General features: G+C 45.5%; 1 protein-coding gene across 3 annotated transcripts in view; it reads left to right on the top strand.

Annotated features, from left to right (window-relative positions):
* Nucleotides 1-22,406, top strand: part of PRKACB (protein kinase cAMP-activated catalytic subunit beta) — a 212,319-nt gene that overhangs the window by 153,723 nt on the left and 36,190 nt on the right. For all 3 annotated transcript variants that reach the window (XM_082265317.1, XM_082265316.1, XM_082265318.1), the window contains exons 3-6: nt 7,942-8,070; nt 10,998-11,096; nt 13,390-13,472; nt 21,142-21,268. In XM_082265317.1, the coding sequence (XP_082121443.1) occupies nt 7,942-8,070; nt 10,998-11,096; nt 13,390-13,472; nt 21,142-21,268 (438 nt within the window). The remainder of the gene's footprint in view (nt 1-7,941; nt 8,071-10,997; nt 11,097-13,389; nt 13,473-21,141; nt 21,269-22,406) is intronic.

Below are 22,406 nucleotides of genomic sequence, written 5' to 3'. Positions count from 1 at the left end.
AACAATGGGCATATGCATCAGAAGTGGACCACAGAGCAATGGAAGAAGGTTGCCTGGTCAGATGCATTCAAGAATGGTTTGAGGAACACAACTACAAGTTCGAGGTGTTGACTTGGCTTCGAGTCAGTTCGCTCATTTTTCTTCCTTGGTAGGTCCTTACCACTGCACTCCACTGGGAGTTGAATGGGTCATGCCTGAGCTTAGAACTGTGATTATATCCTGGGAAACCGGACAACAGGTGCCTTAGTACCATGTTAATTGCTTTTGATCATATGTGACATGCTGTGCAAATCTTACTTGACTTATCTATTGTGACTTGTTCAGACCTCTGATGAGAATGAATCTGTGTAAAACCTTTACTTAAAATTGCAAAAGAAGAAAAAAGTGAGCAAGGTGGTAGAAATGCAAATGTGCCAAAAAAAAGTCTAGTTTTTTAATTTCTACTTTCCTATGTAGCCTTAGCGTTTTTTTGTAGTGAAGAGCAAGACCAATGAAGTAGAAGCCAAGCTGCTATACCCACAACACATTGGAATGGTGCCATTGTGGTTACCACACAGCAGGATGATGCAAAAGTTGGTCTTATATCTGATTCAAAGACTCAGTAATATTCTGCTTCAGTCTTGCAAATTTGGATAAATGTTTTAGCTTGGCTCTGTCCTGACTTTTTTTTTTTTTTTTCTTCTTTTTACTTTATATGCTTTGATGCATCATTGCTATAATTGTACAAATTTGTGAATAGGGCTGAACGATAGTCGATGTTATATCGACTATCGTGCTGTGTGCGTGGGCGATAGTCACATCGCTGAAGATACGATGTAAGGCATAAGCATTAGGCAGGGAGAAGTCGGGATGACTCACAGTGGTTGTAGCAGAACACAGCCCTACATCCGTCCCACATGTTCAGTCTGCCTGCCTGCAGCTAGCCTTGTTCTCCAGCTGATGGTAATATGATCCTAGCCTAGAGTGAGGAGCTCAGCTCCTCCCTGTAACCATTCAGCGGCTCTCAGCACACTGACACTGAAGAACTGGAAACAAGCTTGTATTGTAACAGTTCAGAGTGAAGAGTCGAGTCAGTACGTGTGAGACTGGACGGATGTCATGTCAGGCTGTGTTCTTCTACCTCCTGCCACCACTGAGTCCCGACTGTGCCTAATCCACACTGTCCCTGTCAATCCCTACAATAACATTAACCCTGGCCTGTCCTGGCTGTATGGTGCAATCTGCAATTACAATCAGAAGAAGGCTGCGCTGCTGCAATACTTCCATGATTTCCTCTCAATATCACAATATATATCGTTGGAAAAAAAAAATATTGCAATGTACTTTTTTTTCAATATCGTGCAGCCCTATTTGTGAATAAGACTTCAAGGAACTTATCCTCTCCTACCTTCTCTTCTATCAGCACCAGGGATGAGCTCACGTGTGTTTAAATCCTATTCCGATCCCGCCTGAGCTATCCTGGCAGAAAGCAGTCAACGCACACCACCAATCATACACAGCCGAGACTGATGCAAATGCATTACAGTTCACCATATCGTACACTGTGTGTTATCTGCGGCATATGTGTTTTTTCTGCATAGGATGCCTCTAAAGCAGAATGCTTCAATGCACGTTAAAGGAGAAGTTCGGGATAAAAAAAAAAAAAAAGATACATTTGCAGTGGGGAAAATAATTATTTGATCCCCTACAGATTTTGCAAGTTTGCCCACTTACAAAGAAATGAAGGGTCTATAATTTTGAATCATAGGTGTATTTTAAATGAGAGAGATGGAATACCCACCAAAAATGCATGATACAAAAAAAACCACATGATACAAATGTTATGAATTGAATTGCAGTTCAGTGAGTAAAATAAGTATTTGCTCCCCAAGCAAAACATGACTTAGTACTTTGTGGAGAAACCCTTGTTGGCAAGCACAGAAGTAAGACGTTTCTTGGTAGTTGGTTACCAGATTTGCACACATCTCAGGAGGGATTTTGGTCCACTCCTCTTTACAGACAGTCTCTAAATCCTTAAGGTTCCTTGGCTGTCGCTTGGCAACTCGAAGTTTCAGCTCCCTCCTATAAATGGTCTATAGGATTAATATCTGGAGACTGGCTAGGCCACTCTATGACTTTAATGTGCTTCTTATATCCAGAATTGATTTGCATTTTAATGAGTGAAATAAGTATATGACCTCTTCTCAAAACTTGACTTAGTACATGGTGGCAATCCGAGGTAAGACGTTTCTTGTAGTTGGCCACCAGGTCTGTGCACTTAGGAGGAATGTTGCACCAACTCCTCTTGGCAGATTCTCTCCAGTCAAGTCATTAAGGTTTCAAAGCTGACATTTGGTAACTCGCTCCCTCCACGTATTTTAAGTCTGGAGACTGTCTAGGCCACTCCAGGACCTTAAAGTGTTACTAAACCCAGATCCTGCATTCACAATATCTGGTTTCCCACAGTACGCAGAACATGGAAATGCAATTATTTTAGTAAATATATACTGATAAATACCTTTTTTGTCATCAGCAGTATTATACCAGTTAGAGCCATCTTGTGACTTGCATCAGTGAGTGCTGATAGCTTGTAGGAGGAGTTTTCATTTCTCCACTATTGTCCTATCAGGCTTCAGGACCCTTAATCCACTGTCTAAACATGTCTGGTCCTGTGCTAATCACATGCACCCTCCCAAGAAAAAAAAAAATACTCTAGCAATACACGCCAAGCTGAGCAGACTATAAACTCTGTAAATAGGTTATTTTTTAAAATCTGTGGAAGGAGGAAAGGATCAGAGAGGACAGGATCGAAGAGCCTTTTTATACAATGTAGAGGTTTAGCCCCTTAGGTTCCACACTAAGGGGTTAACTAGCATGATTTACTGCATATACAGGCTCATTTTACTATTGTGGGTTTAGTAACAATCACCTGGGGTGGCATCTTTATTGTTAACATGGTGTTCCATATTTCAATAAGTCCCAGTCCATAGTCCACGTTACCCTCCACAACTCATTTTTGGGGAAGCGACCCTTGCCCTCTCAACATTGGAAAAAGCTGCTTTGGCAGTGCTTTGTCCAGAGTGAACGTGCAGGAGGAGGAGGATCTGTGTATACAGGATCACACAGCCTTTTTACACAATGCAGAGCATTAATTCAGTTACTTAGTGAGTATAACCAGCATGCTATTCTGCATATGCAAACTGATTTTACTGTTGTGGGTTTAGTAACCCTTTAATGTGTTTCTTCTTGAGCCACTCCTTTGCTGCCTTGGCCGTGTGTTTTGGAAGACCCATCCACAACCCATCTTCAGTGTTCTGGCTGAGGGAAGAAGATTCTGATCCAAGATCCCTAAGTCGGCCTGTACCTTTATCAGAGAAACAGCCCCAAAGCATAATGTTTCCACCTCCATGCTTGACTGTAGGGATGGTGTTCTTAGGGTCATAGTTCGCATTTTGGCAAGTCAAGTTAATGCCAAAGAGCTCAATTTTGGTCTTATCTGACCATAGCACTTTCTCTCAATCCTTCTCTTGATCATTTAGATGTTCATTGGCAAACTTCAGACGGGCCTGTACATGTCTTCTTGAGGAGGGGGACCTTGCAGGCACTGCAGGATTTCAATCCATGGCGGTGTAATGCTTTGTTTTCTTGACTGGTCCACACTGCCTTGAGATCATTCACAAGCTCCTCCCATGTAGTTCTGGGCTGATTCCTCACTTTTCTCATGATCATCCTTACCCCATAAGACGAAACCTTTCATTGAGCTCCAGACCGAGGGCGATTGATATTTTGTATATCTTCCATTTGCGAATAATCACTCCCAACAGTTGTCTCCTTCTCACAAAACTTCTTGCTGATGGTCTTCTATCCCATTCCATCTTTATGCGGGTCTACAATCTTGTCCCTGATGTGCTTTGACAGCTCTTTGGTTTTGCCCATGATAATGAGGTTTAAATAGAAGAAATAGATTCTATGGACAGGTGTCTTTTTTATACACATAACGAGTTGTCGTTAGGAGCACCTTCTTAAATTGACCAGACTAATCTGTGTAATACATGAGCACATAATGGAGCCAGACTAATGGTTGGTAGGGGATCAAATACTTATTTTACTCACTGAACGGCAACTCCATTTATAACATTTGTATCCTGTTGTTTTTTTTGTTTTTTTTCTAGATTTTTGGTTGATATTCTGTCTCTATCATTTAAAACGCACCCTTGATAAAAATGATAGATCCTTCATTTTGTTGCAAGTGTGCAAACTTACAAAATCTGCAGGGGATTAAATAATTTTCCCCTCTGAATAATCACCTATTTGAATGCAGTATCCGCTTGTCTCCCGCTGCCTCTACACCGAGAACTGGACGATCAAAGACAACTGATCGATCCGTTCTCCGTCTTCAGTGAGCAGAGAGCCGGGGACTGTGCTCTGCTCCTCCAGAGCTTACTGGATCACAGGGCTGGGGCAGGAGCAGTTGGCTCAGGCTCCCAGTGGCATGCTAAGTCGCTGAGCCAACTGCCGCTCCAGGCATCTGGATGGAGCCTGGACCACCTCTGTGACACTAGCTGACAACAAGCTTTAGCCCGCTGTTGGCTAAATACAGGTCACAGGAGAAGTAGGGCCAAAAGAGCTTTGGCTCTATTACTCTAAATGTGATAGTGGGCTCTAAAGAAACCTGTCATGAGTGAATCATGTAGGCTCCCATTGTTGACCTTATCTTTTGAAAGTGGTAAATGACTGGAAGCCATATTGGTCCTCTGGTTTCAGTAACCAAAACAAGTTTGCAGACTATTTCTAATCTAACTTTTCTAATCTGTGTACTTGTTTTGGGTCAGTGAGGTATATCCAGAGGATCAGCATTAAAATTGGCATGTTCAAAAGGATATCTTCAGTTGTAGACTTTTTTTTTTTTTGACTACCTCAAACATGCATTGAACAATACATACATACATACATACATACATACATACATACAGTGCATAAATAAATACACATCTTATTTGGATTTAAAGCAGAACTTCCCCTGCCGGCAACATCTTGGGACACATCACAGGTCCTAGGACCATCCACACAGTGCGGATCAGGCGTGTGGCAGGAACCTGAAGACCAGTAAAGAACCGCCCCAGGATGGATCCTTGCATAGAGAAATGTCCTTTTTTTTTAAGTTTGCAGCAACAGTATTTGTAGTCGCTGGCTTGTAATTTTTTTTTTTTTCAAACACCCGGAAGAGCCTCTTTAAAGAAGAGCTTCTGCCAGGTTTTCAAAACTTAAGTCAACAGCTACAAAAATACTGTACAAACAGACATTCGCTTGTCCTGGGATCCAGTGCTGTCCTCAGCTGAGCTGGTTCTTCGCTGGTCTTCAAGTACCCAGCACTGGCATGTTAACTGTGGGAAGCTGGGTTTGATTCCTTGTGGCTTCACAGCCAGCTCCCCCCTGCACATATTCAAGTCATGCTGCATCGAGCCATGCTGCGGATAAATGGACCCGTAGCCTCCTGGGACAGAAGGTTGCAAAGAGGGAGAGGCAAAATTCCACTCTGATTACCTAGACCGTTGGAGCAGGTACCTTTCAAACCAAGGGTACCCCCCACCCCAAAAAAAAAAAATATATATATATATATATATATATATATATATATATATACCAAATATGGTGTGGGGGGGGGGGTGTTTGAGTGAAGCAGAATTTCCCCTTTTGGTTGAAGTTCCTCTTTAATCAGTGTAAAAGACCTGTATGTTTATAGTGGTGGTTGGGTTCTGTTTCGCTTGCATTGTGGCAGTCATTGTACATTTGTGTATCTAGTTTTGCACACAGTATTCAATCATCATGATTTTTTTCTAGATATTTTTTTTTTTTTTTTAAAGCCCGTAGTGTGTGCAACACACTCAAAAAGACTCCACCCGGTGCATAAAAAAGTGCACACACACAAGGTGAGAACACAAAAAAGCACAGGGTGTGCGAAATCGAATGGTCTTCCCTCCGAAGAGGTAGGACCCGAAACCTCAATCCCCCGGGGCGCAAGACTCCTGACAGGGACATAAGGTACTCATGGTCTGTCTGGCCGAAACCAGACAGACCCCGTTCTTCAGGGGGACTGCCGAAACAGCCCCCACCGAGTACTAAGTAGGGCTCCCCCGAAGGGAGACCCCATAGGAGAGGGCGAACTAAGCCAAAAGGCCATATCCACCCCCTCCCAAGACTTAAGGCTGGGCCCGAGGACCCACACACTCTCGTCGTGCAAATAAAGAAAAAAAGGTGAAAGTGCAGGCGACGGACTCCAAATAAAAAGACAGACAAACAAAAAGATGGGGAAGGGGAGTGGGGAAAGTGCTTTGGTGCCATGTGAAGAACCAAGGCAGGCCTTCCAGCCGGAATAAAAAATTCCTCTGGTGCAAGCCAAAAGGCCTGTCCCAAGAGGCAGGTGTGAAAAAGGTGTGCATAGTGCAGTGACCAAGGTGCCGAAAGAACTCACAGCGAGCTGCCCCTCACCAGTGAGAAATTAAGGCACCCCTGGGCTGCCACCCCAGGGGCACTTACACTACGGGCTTTTTCAATCTCAGCCCCCGGCCAGACCAAATGTAGCCTATCCCCACCAGCAGACATCAGAACCTGGACAGCTTGGGGAGAGCTTACCTACCACTGGGGACAGGCCCTCTACAAGCCAGATCAACCCAGGAGAGAAAGCCCCCCCCTCGCCATCCTGTTCCTCAGCCCATTACATCCAGGAGCAGTTCCACCGGCCCCCCCGAACCGGCTTTTCCGCCCCCTTCAAACTGGTTAGGACAGTTCAACCCATTCGAATCAGAAGGCGGCGGGCCCCACATGCTTTCCCAGATGACCTACTCCCCGTGCCTCACCAACTAAGAGCGCTCCAGGTTTTGGTCATACTGGTACTAGCTAAGGCCCATACCAACTGATAAGAACAGATACTACACTTGATCTTAGACCTGATTCTGATCTCAAAAAAGTGCAAGGTCCTGTTTTGCATTTCATAACCATGACTGTATTCTCAATTTAGTTGTATACTTACGGAGACCCTGAGAGGATCGCATTATGTGATCTGCCATCCCTGGTTCACTGACTTGTTTCTACTATTGGATCTTTTAAGATACCGGCTCCATGTCTGTCTTCCAAATCACCTTATGAGTCAATAGGGTTGATTTACTAAAGGCAAATAGACTGTAGAGTGCAACTGCTCTTACATGGTACACAAAGTGAAGTTACTCCAAATCTTAGTAAATGAGTTAAAGCTCTGCTGACTTCCATCATTCAATCATATGTGCTAGCAAAAATGCGTTTTTTTTTTTTTTTTTTCCTTACATGTGATTGGGTATTCTTTGCAAAGTACATCTTCACCCCATTTACTAAGCTCTGGAGCAAATGCAAATTTGAAAAGTGCACAGTCGATTTTCCTTTAGTAAATCAGCCCCAATGTCGTGGTTTAAGCACGCAATCATTGAAGTCTTTAAAATCTGAACTCCCATCCTGCGTACTTGTTCCAGACCCCTGACTCACTGGGCGGTAAAATCAGGAGCATGAGAGCCCTCAAATCCACTTTTAAAATAAATTACTAATGGTCACTTCTGATTTACTGTGCAGTCAAGGGCTCTGATTTCTACATTTTTATTTATTATTCTGAGGGATGTGTATTTTTATATTTTGTTATCTTTGATTCATTTGCAGTGTGGCTGCTATGGTAAAGGTATGGAAAAGCGTTCCTCACATGCGCTGCTGCATTTCTGAGGCTGCTGTGAGCTGCACTGTACAGTTTAGGGATCCTAGCAGAATTCATAGCTAGTCTCTGAAATCATGCAGCTTTCGGTGTTCCAGACACCATTGCATTTGTTGCTGCGGGTGCTGCAGTACATAAAGTTCACACACCTTGGCATTATGTATATTTACTGGCAGGTTTATGCTGAATGGAGTTCTCTCTAAAATGGTTTGTCTATTTTTGATTTCCAGAATACTGCCAGCCTAGATGACTTTGAGAGAATAAAAACTCTGGGAACGGGTTCATTTGGAAGAGTGATGCTGGTAAAGCACAAAGGAGCCGATCAGTATTATGCCATGAAGATCCTGGATAAACAGAAGGTGGGTCTATTAGCTACATGGGAATTAGACAATGCTTTGGGCAATGTGATGCTACATTTACTGTAAGTGAACCATTTTGATATTTCAGTGGGCATGTGCTATAATTTTTCGAAGAAGAATTCCAGCCAAAATGTATTTGCTGTATAGAGTAGAGAAGGGTAAAAACTTCTGTCAGGGTGGTGTTTAGGTCTTTAAAGCGGAGTTCCGGGCAGAAAACCATGCCTTTACATTTTATGGCATCCACTTCCTTATCCTTCCATAAGCCAGAATTGGATATTCCCGGGGTTTTTTTTTATTTATTTTTTTACTTTTTTAGAGGATAATATACTCAACTTTACATCCACTTCCGCGGCCCGCGCAGTCACTTTCTGTCCTGCAATGCGTCCTGGGAGCTCTTACTCGTCGCTCCCATGATGCAATTGGCAGTGACGTAGGCGGCCGGCCGCTCCTCTCATCGCGTTATTTCCAAACAGGAAATAACGCGATGATAAGCATCCCTATACTATGCCGATCGCATAGTACTGGGCATGCGCGAGATTTCGCGCTGGATTCACCGGCCTCCGCCTACTACAACCAGGAAGCAGGGCACACATTTCCCCACAGTGGACTCGGCGAACCAGCACAAAGATGGCGGCGCTCTGCAGAAATTTTAAAAAGTAAGATTTTATGCTTGCAAAAATATTATTCCACTGTATTAAACAGGATTAGCAGATATATAGAGGTCGGAGGGTCACTGTTTGGGGGACATAAAAAAAAAAAAAAAAAAGATTCTGTGGCCAGAACTCCGCTTTAACGCTTACCCCCTTTTCTACTTGGGTGCAACTATCAACAACGGATTACCCGCCTTTTATTTACCCAGTACCGTTTACGAGCGACACTGGATGAGTAGCCATCAAGTGGCCGTTCTGCCCAGTGATCACTGTGTTCCATGTGGACATTAGACCGCTCGCCACACAGACACAATGTACCTAGGTAATCCAAGGGGCTGGGTACCATGTAATTGGTTATCACAGCAATCGCATTGTACAGTTCCCTTCCCTTTAGAACTGGGAATGGGGAGAGGATCAGCGGACAGATTCCCTGCTGAGCAGGCAGACTCCAATGGAGCCCACCTCATGTGTAAGGGCTCTTACACATGCTATCTCCAGTGCTGCCTCTAGTGACCTGTATAGTAACCCTTCCACCTCCCTTATCCTGCCCATCTGGACATTAACCCATAATCTATATCCTGTCACTGTATGTGACCATTACATTAACCCCTTCACTTCCTCTGTGAATGACCTGTACATTAAAGAAAAAGTTCAACTTTTAGCTAATTATTATAAATACACGTTTTTGCAGAAAAAAAATGTGCATTCATTATTTTTTTCCTACAGGAGCCTGCGAAGCATTGCACCCGCTATCAGCAGATCGCAGGTGGAATTTCAGGCTACTGCACACCTTTCCTCCAGATTTCTGCCCATACCTTTGTGCGGGCCTTCAGGTAGAAAGCTGGAGATACAGTAGACTACAAACATGCTGATCAGTGTACTTCTGGTCCATTGAGAACTACTCTACAAGTTGTCTACCACAGTGGAAGACGAGACTTGTAGTTTAACCACCCTATAGCAGATATACTACATCTCTACTACTTCTTTTTTTTTTTTTTCAATCCGGTTCAGTCATGTGATTCCATAGCTCTAGCGTAAGGGAGCGCTCAGCGGCTGTGATTTCCCAGAGATGAGACCTCACGCATAAGCTCCCATGGCCCATATCCATAAAATGTTTTAAGGAGTTTGTTGTGGAGGAACGTGAAGCGTTTGTTACCCTTGTGCTGTGTTATTTGGCCCCCTGTAACACCTAAAAGAAAAAACCTGGCTGATCCTGCCAGTTTCTACCCTCCCCCTCTGTACACTGACTACTGTGTATCATGGCTCCTGAGCCCTAACGCCGTGGTCAGCGTACGTGTCTCCGTCATCCCCAGCCATGCACTGTCCTCCTCTGTCTCCCTCTGTCGTCCTTGCCCTCCCCTCCCTATTAGCTCTCACTGGCTCTGCTCCCCTCCCAGCTGCTAAAAAACTAGGTTATGTTTACATCATCCCCTCTGTTAGATTACAATCTGTATCCTAGTGCCTGTCCTTTATTAAAAAAAGCCAATTTCTTCCTGTTTTTTTTCAGTGCCGCTCGGCCGTCATGTGACTCCCGGCTCTCTCCTCCTTTCCTCCCCGGCTGACGTCAGAAAAAGGTTTTGGCTCCACCCACTGGAGATGTCAGACTGGGAGAGAAGAGAGCCAGGAGTCATGTGAGCACTGATAGGCGCTGTGAAAACAGGTAGAATCTGCTTTTTTTTTTTTTTTTTTTTTTTTTTTTTTTTAAATAAAGCACAGGCACTAGAATACAGTTTGTAATCTAACAGAGGGGGTGGTGTAAACATAACATAGTGGCTTAACCACTTTAAGCATGCTGCACAGAGCCCTGACCTCAACCCCCCTACTTGAGCACCTTTGGGATGTATTGGACTGCGAACCAGGTCGTCTTTTCCTACATCAGTACCTGATGCTCTTTTGCTGGTTTAACACTGTGGTTTGTGTCTTTAAGGTCCTGGCTTTGTGCACAGGGGCACACAAATCCACAGAATCTCCAAAATGTTGTGGAATTTATTCCCAGAGACTTGGAATATTTTGTAGCCTTAATGAATGTCAACTTCACGTTAATGCCCATGGTTTTTGAATGGGATGTCAAACAAGCAGAGATGGGTATTGATGGTCAGCTGTGCACAAACATTTGACTATATTGTGTATGCAGTGTTTACAGAAAAGAGCCCCAACACAAGCACATTTAAGTTAAACACATACTAATACATTCTGTAGTTTTTCACATTTCTGCTCCAATGTTCAGTTTCATTGTTTGTGATTTCTCTGATACAAACCTGCCTCTCTTGTTCCCAGGTGGTGAAGCTGAAGCAGATAGAGCACACGCTTAATGAGAAGAGGATATTACAAGCAGTCAACTTCCCTTTTTTGGTCAGGTTGGAGTATTCCTTCAAGGTAAAGCTCTACATCAGTGACTTTGTCTATAAAATACCTGCTCAGTTAAAGAAAACCTGTAGTGAGAGAAATACAGAGAATAGTTGTTTTCATGCTGATCCAGGTCCTTCAATAGTTTGGGTTGCTGACCTGAAATAAGCATTCTGATGAGCAAAGGTGGAGTGACGCGAGACATCCGGACCTGTATAATTCTGCGTTAGTGACTGAAAATGTATTATTTGAATTGATTCAGCATGACAGCCCTGGGACAAACCCCATTAGGACCTATTCACATCAGGTGCAGTGAGACTGAACTCAGCAGCTATTCCAACGTAGTCCCACTGTAAGACCAGGCAGAATTTCCCATCTCCTACCTCACCCGCTCACACCAGTGCAGTGAGGCAATTCACCGCCTCACACTGTGCTGAGGTCAATTAAACTTAAAAATGTCACTGTGTGACATTTTAATAAAGTCTGTTAAAAAACAGACAAGTGCTATGCGCCTTGATCGGATACCACAAATCAGGGGCTGCGTTCTAACCTGCCTTTTTAAAGGAGAGGTCAGATATAGCTGCCACCATAGTGTCACACTACAGGTTTTCTTTCAAGGTTTTTCTAGCTTGTTTCATCTTTGGAACAAAAGAACCACAAATGCCACTTTGTCATTTATGTAAAAAGTAACGATTATTGTATTAAAATTTTATGTAGGCTGATATAGAAGAGCCAAATTTAATTAGTTGTGTGTTTTTTAACCTCTTCCCGTCGATGGTATGCATAATATGCAGCCTCTCGGTGGGTGGGATTTATTGTTAAGAGGCCGCATATATGCAAACCTATTTCTGTGCTGAGAGCCACTCCCAGCACGGTCACCAGCGGGGACCGGAAACCTCCCGGTGCATACTTGCAATCGGGAGCATTTCGATCATGTGACCGTCAATCACAGCGGTCACATGACCCAAATGCCCACCTCCACCTCCTGGCATTTAGAAGCTCTTGAGGGTCGGGAGGCGGGAGCGGGAAGGGGTTAAGAATTAAACGCAATTTGTTAAAACAGTCAGTTACTAATTCTATCTATCAAACACTGCAGCTGTCAGTCAAATACTGTACTGAAAGCCCTCTGTGGAAGTAAGTCTGTCAGAAAACATGCTTGTAGGGTTGAACTTTATTATTAAATACCCAGCATGTTTTTCAAGGAAAGTGGCTGCAAGGTTTTTTTTTTTTCTCTTTAAAAGTATACCTTGTTACATCCTTGTTCTGTGCAAATCACATGTGATTCTGTGTGGTGCAATGCGAGGCCTATTCATTTTGGATGGCCCAAATCGCACCGCATCCACTTGAAATGGGTACAGGCAGCTTTTTTTTGTTCACTCTGGAACCGGATTGCATAGATGCTCATACCCGTGAGATCCATTTAGGGCAATAGCACTGTACACTGATTATGGGGTGTCGATAACTTGAATCGACATCCGCAGCAGATTGCATGAACTGTATGGGAAATGCACAGGAATCACGGAGTTTGCTGCATCGCATCAATGTGAACTGGGACTTAAGGTAAACAAAGTGGACTTGGTAACTTGAACACAGTGACAGGTTTCCTGGATAACAAAAGCAAATCACTGATGGTTTTGCTTGTTTGCCTGGCATATCCCAAGCTGGGCATGTTTAGGGTATTCTCTGTGGCCCCTTCTGCATGTCAGAACACAGAGTTACTGGGAATGATCTGCACAAGGCTTAAAGTGGTTGTAAACCTCAGACATGAAGTATTAACAAAGTGTTTCCCTCCATAGTGTGTACTTGTTTCAATCCAGAGCATTGAGGGGTTTTTCTGTCTCCTGCTAAATTCATCTATCTGCATAAGTCGCTTCTGACAAGTTTTCCTGACACCAAGAGAAAAAAGGTGATGGGAGGCGACCTCCAGCATACACCTTGTGATTGACAGCCTCACGTCTGTTCCTGTATGCTGTGTCAAGGGGGTGTGTTCCTTCCCTCCAATCAGCGCTCACTGAGTGTAACTTCAGCTCCCCATCCCCTTCTTTCTGAAAGCTCAGACAAGCTGTATAAATTCCGCAGTTTGAGAGGATGTAGAGAAAAGAAGATTAATGGGTATCACTTACGCAGTTGGATATTTTTCATCTGTGTATCCCCTGAGGCCAGTCGCTTCACTGGATATATCTGAGGATTTACAACCATTTTAATTGGTAGGACCGGAGCACATAGAGGATTTTTACATGCCTTATCTGGGAGGTTGGTAGACTGCTTTTTGATAATAGGTGCAACTTCTCAAGACCAACTAATGCTTGCTTGTTTTGTCTAGGACAATTCAAATTTATACATGGTCATGGAATATGTGCCCGGGGGTGAAATGTTCTCACATCTAAGAAGAATCGGCAGGTTCAGGTCAGTACTATACCTTGTGCTTGAACATGTATCATGTATTGACAGACACTTGCCATCCTAGGATACCTGGACAGGACTGTACAGATCTCATTATTTCCCTGAACATCAGAATTCAAACCGTTTTAACTTGAATTTGACCTCCTAATTTGCTTCATGCAGGTTTTGCATTCCCATAGATTTGTTATGGAATGCAAAACCTACTCATCCAAGTAAGAAAAAGCCCATTGACACAGGCCCCTTACTGTAGTGTATATGCTTTTTTTAATGCTACTTTTCAGTTAAACCAGCTCAGTGGGGTACGTGTATTAAAGTGTCCGGTCTTATGGTTGCATAGAGATATACATGAATCATTTTTAAATGCTTAATACATTTCCGTTCCTTGTGCTAGTGTCCTCTCTTATGACTTGTATACAGATGGATATAAATCATTGATTGATTGATGCATAATGCTTTTTTGGTTTCTTGCACGATTTTATTTTACTCCGAGTGTTAGCCCAGCATGGGCTACTGGAGGTCATTAAGACTCAAAGCCGGGTGAAGAAACATGTTCAATTTAATAAAGGCCCCACCAGCAACACACACTTTCCCTGCTTTTTTTAACCTTTGGCATGAAGAAAAATATCATCCACATGAAAATATGGAAAAGCTTGTGAATCACTTCCATGTGCCAATGCTGGTGATTGCCTGCTCAGGCGCCTAAACTGTCACATGGTAGCGGGGAGAGAGGTCTCTGCCCTATGCAAGCCCCGCTATTGAATTTTATTTCACTCCCCCACCCCTCTGTTCAGTTTCTGGGAGCAAATGAGAGCCAGGGTTGCCAACCTCCCAAAGTGAAATTACTTGACACAACACCAAAAATTTACTGACAGAACCAACTTTTTTTTTTTTACTGATGGCTCAAAAAGTTGCCAAAATGACCTTTTCTCTCTTGTTCATTGACGGACACAGCTCCTGTCACTCTTGACCATTGGGTTATACTGCCCCTTACAGGAGTAGAACACTAGGCAAAAAAACTTCTGGCTACACCCATGGGCAGTCCCAGGGGGTATGCTCCCTCTCCCTGCTATAGTCAGTTTTTCTTTTTTTTTTTCTGCCTAGTCAGGAGTAGGGACCTAGTTCCTTGCTGGGATCTTTGGTCCTGGCAACATTTTTTAGATAGAAAATGTTTTGCTCCTGGATTTTTTCCTGTGAGATCTTCGATCAACTGCCGGACTGGGCAATTGGCTGGATAATCTAGATCTAGTATTCACCCCAGTCTGGCCAGCCAGCGTGCGCGTGCAGACCTCAGCTCCACGCTAGGTCAGCCGCGTCTTAGCCCCACTGGACAAGGTTGGCCCTGCGAGTTAAACGTCTTACGAGGCCGCATATGACCTGGCCTCGACCTGAGTCGCAGCGTTTCTCCTGGCCAACAGCCCCCCATTTCGATGGCGAGGAGGATCTGTCTGGAGCGATGCCTACCTGGTTCCTGGTATGGTGAGTAGCTGCCCCCCCCCCTCTCCCCCTGGTGGATTTTAGGGTGCACGTTGGCCCCTCCTTGAGATAGTCGGACCCCTGGGTTCCCCTCCTTTCTGCAGGCACCGTCCCTGTTTGTTTTTTTTGCAGAGTCCCTCAGCCTGCCTCCCCCCCTCTCTATACACTGGGGCTGTTTGGATGGTCAGGTCATTGGCCTGAGATGGGGGCAGGACGCTAACTGGTGATGGGGGTGCGCCGCCGGCGACCGGACAATCGACTGTCCAGGGGGGGAGGTTTGTACCTGGTGGGGGCTCCTGCCAGGGTCACCCTGTCCTGCCTGGATCTTTGGATCTGTCCTTGAGGCCTAGTCTCCAAATTCTGGGTCCCTCTGCGGTGTGAACCCCTCCTTCATCCCCTGGTGTTGACTCCTGGATCATTTTAGCTTCCTGATCACCGCACGTGTAGTGCAGATTCTCCTGGTGGTTACAGGTGCCTGTGTCAGCGTATGGTGAGTCTGGTGGGGTCCTCTCCCTCTCTGCTGAGGATCGCTCTGTGCCTTCCCTCTCTGCTGAGGATAGCTCTGCACTTGGCAACCGGGTGGTGCTGCCAGCACTGTGAGCGTTGTCCCTTAGCAGTGTGTTACACTTTTTGTGGGGTCCCCCTAGTGACTCATGGAGTCTCTAGAGCAGATTTCCCCACCTGATCCCCACTCTGAGGCTGCGGGGCCCTCCGGGTCCTAACCAACCATCCATGCACTGACGCCGGTCCTGGAATCCCTTGTGTCCCAGGTGGAGGCAACTTGCAGCAACGGGCTAGCAAAAAGCGCCCCCGCCTCATCTGTCTCGTCAGATCCTGAATCTGATTCGGCTGCCGCAGATGTGGGTCACCCTTCTGCGACCACACACCTGGAGTCCTCCTGATAGTGAGGATGATTTCTCCTACGTCTGCAAGAGGCGCAGGTGGATGCACTGATTGTATCTGTGTGTGAGACCCTGAAGATGGAGGGCATTTACAAGCAATCCAGAGTGGCAAAGGTGTTTCCTGTCCCTGCCTATTTTGACAAAATTGTTGCTAAAGAGTGGGAACGACCAAAGCATCCCAATGGGATCCATAAGCGCTTTACTAGGCGTTACCCCTACGAAGAGTCTCTTAAGAAGTGGATTGTCCCACTGGTGGTGGATCCCCTGGTTTCCAGATTAAACAAGGCAACCAATGATTCCGGTTGTAGAGTCCCCGGCCTTAAAGGACCCAGCTTGCCAGAAGGTGGAGGCTGTGGCCCTCACTATGTACACCTTTGCTGGTTCGGCAATGAGGCCGGTATTTACCATTGCCCTAGGGTCGCAAACTCTGCAGGACTCTGGTTAAGCTCCTACGCCGTGACGTGGAGGGAGAACTGCTCCCCCCTGCCTTTGTTGAGCTGGCGGACCAGCTGGTCCAGGGGTCCGCAATTTATTTGTGATGCCTATCTGGATGCGGCTCCTCTGGTGGCTCGCCTCTCTGTTTTGGCGGTGGTCCTTTTGGCGTGTCTTTTGACTAAGTGCTGGTCTGCAGACCAGACTTCTAAAAAGGCCTTGTTTGATCTTCCCTTTCAAGGAGATTGCCTATTTGGAGCTACTCTGGATGACATCATTAAAGGTCTCAAGGGGGGTGAAGAGTACCTTTCTTCTGTAGGCTACTAAGGGCAAGGAACCTCGTCGTAGACGTGGACATTCCTTCTGGGCTCATAAGTTTTTTCGTTCCTCAGGGTCAACTGACAAGGGTTCAAAGCCTTTCAGGGCCTACTGTGGCGGATCCAAACGAACCTGGTCCGGCAAGCCGAGACTGGCTTTCTCCAGACCCGCAGACAGGGCTCCTTCTGCAGGTGCGCCCTCTTCCGTGTGGGGGGGGGGGGGGGGCATCTTCGCCGGTTTCAGCAACCCATGGACTTCCCTGGTGTAAGACAAGTGGATCCACAAAATCATTTGATTCGGGTACAAGATTGAGTTTCGCTCTTGTCCCCCAGAAAGGTTTTTTTTTCCTTCCAGCCTGCCCCTGTTCCCACGACCGGTTACAGGGTCTGTGTGGGGCGGTACAAGACCTGTTCCTTCAAGGGGTGATTGTCCCAGTTCCTGCCTCAGAATGTTTTCAGGGTTTTTACTCAAACCTGTTCAGTCTCCAGGAAGGAAGGTAAAGTACGTCCAATCTTGGACCTCAAGGCGCTAAACTGCTTTTTACTGGTACAGAAGTTCAGAATGGAGTCGATTTGCACGGTGGTGGCATCCCTGCGTTAGAGGGATTTCCTCGCCTCTATAGATATCAAGGATGCCTATCTTCACATTCCAATATGTGTAGGTCACCAACATTTTCTCTGCTTTGCTGTGGGAGAAGAGCATTATCAGTTTTTGGCGTTACCCTTTGGTCTCACCTCTGCTCCTCGGGTCTTCACAAAAGTGTGCTAGCTTTGCTACGCCAATGGGGTATCATGGTACTGGGCTACTTGGACGATCTCCTTCTGCGATTGGAGTCTCCTGCTCTGATGGAGAACCTGGAGATCACCATACGAACTCTGCAGGAGTTCGGCTGGATTCTGATTTTCAGAAATCTGCCCTGCTTCCGTCAGCAAAGCTGAACTATATAAGCCTGACTGGACTCAGCCGTAGCCAGAGTGCTCTTTCCTCTGGACAAACTCCAGAAATTGCAGACTGCAATTTGCCTTCTGGTATCTAACACATGGTCATCCCTTGGGACTTGCATGCAGGTGCTGGGCCTGATGGTATCTACCTTCGAGGCGGTTCTATTTGCACAGTTCTATACAAGGTCCCTGCAAAGGGAGATTCTGACCAAGTGGGACAAGACTTCCCAGTCTCTGGACAATCAGATCTGGCTGAGTCGGGGAACAAAGGAGTCCCTGATATGGTGGATTCGCTCTTCGACACTTCAGCTGGGAAAATCCTTCATCCCCCCTGTATTGGACAGTGGTCACCATGGATGCCAGCCTGTCCTGCTGGTAAGGCTTCCTCGGCAAGCATTCTGCTCAGGGGATCTGGACACTGGGAGAGTCCAGACTACTGATCAATGTCCTGGAACTCTGAGTGATCAGACTGTGGATCATTGGACGGATTGCCTTCAGGGATGCCCAGTGTGCTTTCAATCGGACAGTGCCATGGCTGTGGCTTATGTGAATCACCAAGGAGGCACAAGAAGTGTCCTGGAGGCTCTGGAGGTAGCCGGGATTCTAAGGTGGGCAGAACGGTTCGTTCCAGCCCTCTCCACCGTACACATTCCCAGGATGGAAAATTGGTCGGCGGATTACCTCATTCGGCAGGCGTTGGACCAATGGGAGTGGTCCCTTCATCTGGAGGTGGTTCATCAGCTGGGTCTCCGGTGGGGCACCCCCCGAGGTGAATCTGTTGGTGTCTCTGCTCAACAGAAAGCTGCAGAGGTGTGTGGCTCGGTCAAAGGATCCACTGGCGGATGCCACAGAAGTGCTGGTGGCTCCGTGGAGTCAGTATCACCTGATCTGTGCCTTCCCTCCTCAAGCTTCTGCCCAGACTCCTACGCAGGATCAAGGCAAAAGGGATTCTGGTCATCTTAATGGCCCCGGACTGGTCCCTCCGGGCTTGGTAAACCGATCCGGTGCTGCTGGTCGCCTGACGTTCCTTGGCAGCTTTCTCTCAGGGATGATCTGCTGTCCCAAGGACCGATCTTTCATCCTACTTTACAGTCGCTGGTTTTGAAGGCTTGGCCGTTACACGCCAGGTGCTAAAGGATAGAGATTTGTCTGAGTCTGTTATTCCTTCCTTGTTAAAAGCTAGGAAATCTACTTCGAGGAAGATTTACCATCATACGTGGAAGACGTACATTGCGTGATGTGAGTCTTTTGAGGTTCATCCTCGCTCTTTCTCGGTGGCTCGAATCTTAACCTTCAACAGGGTTTGAACAGAAATTGGCCTTGAGTACCATCAAGGGCCAGGTATCGGCCTTGGCGGTCGTTTTACAGCGACACACTGCATCTTTTTTTGGCCACACACTCCCTGGTGCGTACTTTTCTTCAGGATGTCCGACATTTGGTTCCTCAAGTGCGGGCCCTGTTACCGCCTTGGGATCTTAATTTGGTGCTTTCAGCTCTACAGAAGCCTCCCTTTGAAAATTTTCAGGAGATTCCCCTGCTTACGCTGTCCCAGAAGGTGGCCTTTTTGGTGACTATCACTTCTGCATGCAGGGTGTCGGAACTGGCAGGGTTATCCTGTTGTTCACCTCATCTGGTGATTCACAAGGATAAGGTGGTGCTTCGCCCCTGTCAGTCATTCCTTCCTAAGGTGGTCTCTGACTTTCATTTGAATGAAGACATTTGTGTTGCCTTCCTTGTGTCCCAGGCCTAAACATCCAAAGGAAATTGCCTTGCATGCTTTGGATGTGGTCCGGGCAATTAGGGTGTACCTGGCAGCTACGGAGTCTTTCAGGAAGTCAGACTCTCTATTTGTGCTCACGGATGGACCTCGCAAAGGGTTGTCTGCTTCCTTTGCGACCATTTCCAGATTGATCAAACAGACCGTGGTTCAGGCCTATTCCATGAGGGGCCAGGTTCCTCCTTTCCCTGTCAAGGTGCACTCTATCAGAGTGCTTAGTGCCTCCTGGGCCCTCCATCATCATGCGTCAGTGATGCAGGTTTGTAAGGCGACCACCTGGTTGTTGGTTCACACTTTTACAAAGTTTTATAAAGTGGATGTGTTGGCATCTGCGGATGCTTCCTTTGGCCGCAAGGTTTTGCAGGCTGCTGTTTAAGAGGACCTAATCCTCTTTGAGGGTGTATTGTTTTCAGGTGGGCTCCAGTTGTTTTGGTTGAGCCCGTCGCCTGGTTGGCTAATGTTAAGTCTTGGGAATTTTTTGCGGTTTCCCACTCCTCATGTTTAACACTGCTTTGGGATGTCCCAATGGTCAAGAATTAGAGGAGCTGTGTCTGTCAATGAACGCAAGAGTGGGATTTTTGACTTGCTGTAAAATCCATTTCTCTGATGTTCCTTGACGGACACAGCACCCACTCCTCTGTGTAGTTATAATTCTCCTGACGCTGCATGTTACAAAACTGAGTCACTATAGCAGGGAGAGGGAGTATACCCCCTGGGACTGCCCATGGGTGTAGCCAGAAGTTTTTACTGCCCAATGTCTTACTCCTGTAGGGGGCATTATAACCCAATGGTCAAGAATGACCAGAGCTGAGTCCGTCAATGAACATCAGCAAAATTGATTTTACGACAAGTCAAAAATCCAATTTTTCATTGCAAGGGGGAACTCTCTAGACCCTGATCTAAAGGGTAAAGTGGCAGACTGTGATGTAAGGGGGTCTCTGGTTACCAGAACTTTCCCCCTAACATGAGTCCAGAGTCCTCCCTTACCTTAGAGTCTTCAGGATTTCCCTTACAGTGCAAGGGTGAACTCTGCGGACCCTGATGTAAAGGTGAATGCTACGGACCAAGATGTAAAGGGGAATGCTGCAAACTCTGGTGTAAAGGTGTCTCTGGTCACCAGAGCCCCCCTTTAAATCTGAGTTCCTGGTAACATCCTAGTCTGCAGCCTCGCCCTTTCCCTCAGAGTACATCAGGGTCCGCAGAGTTCCCCCTTCAGTATGGAGTCACCGATTCAGCTCAATTATACAGATATGAATACGTTTATCTGAGTTTTCTGCATGCATTCAGAGGTCTATGACTCCAAACATATTAAAGCTGGATACATCCAGGCAACTAGCATTTGCCAAATGAGACCACTGATGTCAACCCCCATGTTTCTCTCATCACAGGTTGTTTATATGTATTGGCCCAGCAAGTTGTATTGCAGTACACTTGAGTAGAGAGTCTGCAACTGGACATATTTCCTTTTTTTCAGTGTACATTGAGCGAAGTGGTGCCATATGTCAATGGCAGTGCTGTACGAAAAGCTTGTGTTCAGGGCTGGTGTGAGCAGACTGGCTGTTTTCCATGCATCTCCTGTGCTTGTCTTTGTCATGTGACCTGTCACATGGCCAGTAAAAATATTATAGCTGGTTTTTCAGGCTTTTCTGTTGTCAATGGAGCTACACATGCCTATGCCCCTGGATTTTGTAGCAGTTTGTTCACTCTTGGTTTATTGCCAGTGACAGAATGTTATAAAGTTTTAAAAGTTTAATAAATGTGCCCCATGAATGCCGTTTTACTGTACATGTTACCTTTTCTATTTCTTGAGCACTTTGATTTCTTTGCAGTGAGCCCCATGCACGGTTCTATGCAGCTCAGATAGTTTTAACATTCGAGTACCTCCATTCGCTAGACCTCATCTACAGAGATCTCAAACCAGAAAATCTTTTAATCGACCAACAAGGATATATTCAGGTAAGCGAATGATTGCCTGTGTAGTTAACACCTAACATTTTATTTCTGGTGGATCATTGCTCCAGCCAGTAAAAAGAAAAAGAAATTGCATTTTTGTGTGACCCTATCGACAAGCTTGCAGATAACAGAACTGACATGCAGATTTCTGTGTTGTGAAGAAATTGTGATGATGCATAAAAATGCTAAAGAACATGCATTATTCACAGTAGCCAACCATATTCTGGCTGCTGTTGTGATCGCTATAGAATTATCAGGCATTTTATAATAATCATTTAAGGCTGGGTTCAGACTATTGCGAATTGGATGCAGGTTTCCCCGCATCCATTTCGCATGTCAGGAGACTGACCTGCACTCAATGGAGCCAGTTCACACAGCTCTGTGAGAGCTGCAGAGCAAATTGCACGGGAGTCCTGTACATCTTCTTCTGGTCCGTTTCAGGTCGGAATTCAGCCAAAAAATTGGACCGAAATCAGACCTGAAGTGGTGAACAGGGATGCACCGGACCCCTGGTGTGAACCCAGCCTAAAATGATAGGTTCACCATTTGGAACATGTTGCGTGCAGACTTGTATAAAGTACTCGAAATTTCTACTTGAGTAAAAGTACAAGTGCTCGATCAAAAAGTGACTTAAGTAGAAGTGGAAGTGCTCGCAGAAAAAGTTACTTAAGTGGAAGTACTAAAGTTTTCAACATTTTTTTTACTTAAGTATTGCAAGTAGTTTTTTAAAAAAAATTGCTACTTAAGTATTAAAAGTAAAAAGTACCAGTAGTTTTGAAAAAAAAATTCTACTCAAGTACTGAAAGTAAAAGTACAAGTACGGTGTTATGTAGTTATTAAAGAAAGAAGTCAAAAGTTTGAACATCATATTGTTTTTTATTATTTCAAATGCAGCTTTTATTTATACATACAGTAGCATTTATTTTCGTATGCGCTGATAATACACATGTTTCTCTAGCGCTCATCGACAGACGTAGTCCTCGGTGATACACCACCTTCGGGTTATGTTACCTCCGCAGGAGCAGGACTAGACAGGAAATTAAAAAGCTCTGGCCACACCCTAGGGGCAGTCCCAGAGGGTATATCCTCTCTCTCTCTGCCTCAGCAAATCAGTTATTTTCTGTCTAGTTAGGAGTAAGGA

This window comes from Pelophylax lessonae (assembly GCF_965119305.1).
Source record: "Pelophylax lessonae genome assembly, chromosome: 8".
In the NCBI taxonomy this organism is placed as follows: Eukaryota; Metazoa; Chordata; class Amphibia; order Anura; family Ranidae; genus Pelophylax; species Pelophylax lessonae.
The sequence above is the reverse complement of the archived record's forward strand: the minus strand, read 5'-3'. Positions and strand labels throughout refer to the sequence as shown.